Here is a 4,895-nt window from a genome sequence, read left to right as displayed (position 1 = left end):
ATTTTCAAAGCTCTACCGACGCGATATATATATGGTTTAGTTTACTATATATAGTTTTACCAGATTTAGCAATCTACTATATATAACTATTTACCATATATAGCTTTACCAAATATAGCTTTACCGGATATAACCGTTGACCAAGCTATAAATAAGGAGCAGGCTCCATAACCTAACAATTCTCCCACTTGGAGACTGATCCAGTCAACCAAGAATTTCACTCTCAAACGATCATGAATATCTTCACTGCACCATACCAATTGAGGTTTTGCACAACCTCAATATTCCAACATCAACACATTTTGTCAACATGTTTGCTGGATTCTTTGCACTCTCTATCTTCTCAAAACACATCACCATCTTCAACTAACCTCCGAGTGAAATGGCATCGCCTTCTGCATTTTGAATGATAGACCGGGTTCCTCGCCAACAGCATGAGTCTCAGGAGTTTCTTGAGTATCTGCTACAACATCACTATGTGAATCTTTCAGCAACTCAACCTCAACTCCCACTTGCTTCACCTCTGGTTTCTCAGCAAGAGTCTCAGGAGTTTCATGAGTATCCGCTACAACATCACTCTGTGAATCTTTGAGCAACTCAACCTCAACTGAGGTTCGTGAAGATCTTTCTGGTACAGATAACCTTCAATCTGCATCTTCCAGAAACCGAAATCGGATCCATCGAACTTCTCAATTCCAATCTTTGAACTTTCCATCTTCACAGATCGTGGTGAATTTTGCCTTGCTCTGACTTTTGCCTGGCTCTGACACCACCTGGCTCTGACTTCCGCTTGGCTCTGATACCGCCTGGCTCTGACTTTCGCTTGGCTCTGATACCAGTTGTTAGGATCGATATCAGTCGTTAGCTCTGATATCAGTTGTTAGGATCACACAACAACGCACACGCTCGATCTAGATGAACACAAAGAAAAGGATAGAGAAAGTTGCAAGGAGAACTCTGGCTAAAAGGATTTTTCTTTTTATTGATGACTTCAGGTATGTACAACAAGAGAGAGTACAGAGAATAGAAAAGTACATTTTCAAAGCTCTATATGGTTTAGTTTACTATATATAGTTTTATCAGATTTAGCAATCTACTATATATAGCTATTTACCATATATAGCTTTACCCGATATAGCTTTACCAAATATAGCTTTACCAGATATAACCGTTGACCAAGCTATAAATAAGAAGCAGGCTCCATAACCTAACAGTGAAGCCATTTGATATGCAACTTTGTCTAGGGGTTTTGCCCCTGTCAGTAGCTCAATCTCATGTTCTATACCTATATAACGAGGTAAGGTTTTTGGGATTAGGCATTCCCTCACCATACTTTTCTAGTACTTGTTGGATCTTCATGGGGACTGGTTCCGTTTGTTAGATAAACCTGTGGTCTTTTTGATAAGTCGTCGATTGTTGCCATGACTGTTGACTATTAGATAAACCGGCGTAGAGTTCGACCACGTTCAATGGGGTGACTTGATTTCAGCTGGCCACTTCGTTCATGCTTAAAGTGTTGTTGTGTCTTTAATTACTGATATAAAAATGAGAAAAGCTGCAAGATTTTAAGCGGAAAAAAAAAAAAGAGAGAGAGGGAGAGAGAGAGAGAGGAGGAAAAACTCAGATTCCATTCCTTGATCACTTCTATTTGTTGTTCCCATTCCCACCCATCACAGAGGCTCTAGTTGTTGGAGCTCATAAATTATAAGTCGGTGACCCCAGGCGATAAGACTCTCTTCCTACTACTGGTCGATGAAAAGAGCCGATTCATGTGGCTGATCCTGCTGCAAGCGAAGAGTGAAACAGCGGAGGCGTTTAAACACTCAAGCGCGCGCGGAGGCCGAATGCGAGTGCTACGCATGGATCGAGGTTGAGAATTCACATCGACGAGCTTTGACCAGTATTGCATCGAGCTCGGCATGTAGAGGCACCTAACGGGGCCCTACTCCCCCCAGCAGAATGGGGTGGTGGAACGACGAAACGAGACCGTTGCTGAGATGGTAAGATAACTACTAATGACATCCGAGATGCCCGGGAGGTTCTAGGGTGAGGCGGTCATGACGACCGTCTACCTTCTCAACTAGTTGTCAATGCGAAGCCTCGACGGAAAGACACCACATGAGGCCTGGTACAACAAGAAGCCTGTGGTAAATCATTTCTGAGTGTTCGGCTGCGTCGCGTACATGAATATCACGCGTCCCCACCTCACCAAGCTCGATTCTAGGGGGCCGAAGGTCGTCTTCATCGACTATGAACCCAGGAGAATAGCGTACAAGCACTATTATCCTGTGGGGGGGGNGTCGTCTTCGACGAGAATACCTTCTGGCGGTGGAACAACGTGATCGAGGCAGACCAGAACATAGATCAATTCACGGAGGAGTACCTCGTCACTTAGCTGGGAGAAGGAGGAGCGCAGCACTGGCCACTATCATTGCCGTTAGCAACTGCACTGTGCACGCCTACACCAACACCGACCACAACTCCTGCTACGCCCCCTACACCAATGGAGTTCGCAACACCACATACTATGGATTCAACGCTGGATACCGATCACGATGATGGTCTGGCAGCCAGGTACCAAAGGATTGAAGACCTACTAGGAGAAGGTGAATCAACGGGACTAGCGGCGTGCAAGCTCGAAGAAAAGGTGGTCGAACTGCATGCCATCAGTGCAAATGAACCAAATTATTTTGCCAAAGTAGAGAAGAACTCGTGCTGGCTGAAGGCAATGCTGTTGTTTTAACTGAGGAGGAAATCGTCGAGGAAAAAGTTGGAGGAAAAAGTCGAAGGAAAACTCTTGGAAGACGAAAATAACAGAAAACAAAGGAGAGAGACAGTATGCACTGAAGACTCAATGATTTTATTTTCATTCGGTTGACATATTTAAATAACCATCCTATCCTAAAATTAGCTGTAGTGGCAAACAAATCTTGGCCTAAAGTTGGCCCAAATGGCTAGCTAAAAATACGTTCTTCCATTATACGTGGAGCATTAATTCAGATATTCAAAAACTAAAAAAAAAACAACTAACTAAGTTTAAGGAAACGTGTGAATAACCTAAATAGGGAAAACCATAGCTTTTATCAAACAATCTTCTCCTAAAAGTTGTGGTATAGCTACCTTATTATTTGAACTACGATCTTTGAGTGTAGTTCCTCAAATTTTACCCGCGCCAGGGACTTGGTGAAAATGTCTCCAAGTTGTTCCTTTGTTCGATTGAAATTAATCTTGATGAGCCCCCGATCTACACATTCTCGGATGTAGTGGAATCTGATTTCTATGTGCTTGCTCCGGTCGTGCAAAACTGAATTTTTGATCAGGGAGATCGTTGCTTTGTTGTCCACATATAGCATTGGTGGATCACCTTCTCTTCCGATAAGTTCTTCCATCAGTCGTGCAAGCTAGACCCCCTGTGTTGCCACCGTCGAAGCAGCGATGTATTCTACTTCGTAGGAAGACAAAGCAACTACCTTTTGTTTTATTGATTGTCAGCAGATCGCGCTGTCTTTTGAGGAAGTAAATCATACCTTTTGTTTTATTGATTGTCAGCAGATCGCGCTGTCTTTTGAGGAAGTAAATCATCCCACTGGTGCTCTTCTGATCATCAACGTCACCGGTCATGTCACTATCACTGTAGTCGACCAGATCAAGCTTCTTCTTTCCTCTCCCTGTGTAGTATCTCACACCCATAAACCTACTCACGTATCCAACAGAGTATGCAAGGTCAGGGCGTGTGTTTACCAGATAGCGCAGGCTCCCGACAATGCTTCGGTAATTGGTGAAGTCGACTGTCGTCGTAGTGCCGACCTTCCTTAACTGGAACTGAGCCTCCATTGGTGTCCTTGTAGGGTTACTGTCCACTAGCTCAGCCATGTCCAGCAGCTTCTTTGCGTACGCACCTTGACAGATGGTGATGTCGGCAATACTCTGTTGCACTTCGATGCTGAGGTAGTAGATGAGCACACCGAGATCGCTCATCTTGAAGTTTTTTGACATCTCCCTCTTGAATCTCCCAAGAACTTCCATGTCACCTCTAGTGATTATGAGGTCGTCGACGTACACTCCCATGATAAGTCGCTGCTTGCCGTGGCTGTGCGTATGCTTAGAGGCACTTCTTGAATCTCCCAAGAACTTCCATGTCACCTCTAGTGATTATGAGGTCGTCGACGTACACTCCCATGATAAGTCGCTGCTTGCCGTGGCTGTGCGTATGCTTAGAGGCACTTCTTGAATCTCCCAAGAACTTCCATGTCACCTCTAGTGATTATGAGGTCGTCGACGTACACTCCCATGATAAGTCGCTGCTTGCCGTGGCTGTGCGTATGCTTAGAGGCACTTCTTGAATCTCCCAAGAACTTCCATGTCACCTCTAGTGATTATGAGGTCGTCGACGTACACTCCCATGATAAGTCGCTGCTTGCCGTGGCTGTGCGTATGCTTAGAGGCTCAGTGCTTGAACTTCAGCGACAGAAGGGTACTATCGAGCTTCGCGTTCCAAGCTCGTGGTGTATGTTGATGCCCGTAGAGTGCCTTGTGTAGGCGCAGTACCTTGCTGGGGTTGTCGTTGTCTAGGAAATCAGGTGGTTGTCGGACGTAGATGGTCTCCTTCAGCTCTCCGTTGATGAAAGCAGACTTCACGTCCATGTGGTGGACCTCCTAGGAATGATGTGCCGCGATCGCCAGCAATAGGCGAATAGATTCCAACCTTGCCACCGGCGTGAATACCTCTTTGAAGTTCACTCCTTGCTTCTAGACGTAGCCCTTTGCAACCAGACAGGCCTTGTGCTTCATAACTTTTCCCTTTTCGTTACACTTCAGTTTGAAGACCCATTTGAGCCCCTACAGGAATGATGTGCCGCGATCGCCAGCAATAGGCGAATAGATTCCAACCTTGC

At 45.1% G+C, this 4,895-nt stretch overlaps 1 protein-coding gene across 1 annotated transcript; it reads right to left on the bottom strand.

The window, feature by feature from the left end:
- Window positions 1-2,391: 2,391 nt before the first annotated feature.
- LOC111800112 (uncharacterized mitochondrial protein AtMg00810-like) lies at window positions 2,392-4,068 on the bottom strand. Its single transcript, XM_023683696.1, has 2 exons — window positions 3,528-4,068; window positions 2,392-2,495 (listed from the first exon to the last, which is right to left on the bottom strand). The coding sequence occupies exons 1-2, from the start codon at window positions 4,066-4,068 to the stop codon at window positions 2,392-2,394; spliced, it is 645 nt and encodes a 214-aa protein (XP_023539464.1).
- Window positions 4,069-4,895: the final 827 nt, after the last annotated feature.

This window comes from Cucurbita pepo, chromosome LG08 (assembly GCF_002806865.2).
Source record: "Cucurbita pepo subsp. pepo cultivar mu-cu-16 chromosome LG08, ASM280686v2, whole genome shotgun sequence".
NCBI lineage: Eukaryota > Viridiplantae > Streptophyta > Magnoliopsida > Cucurbitales > Cucurbitaceae > Cucurbita > Cucurbita pepo.
This window is presented reverse-complemented; position numbering and strand designations above follow the sequence as displayed.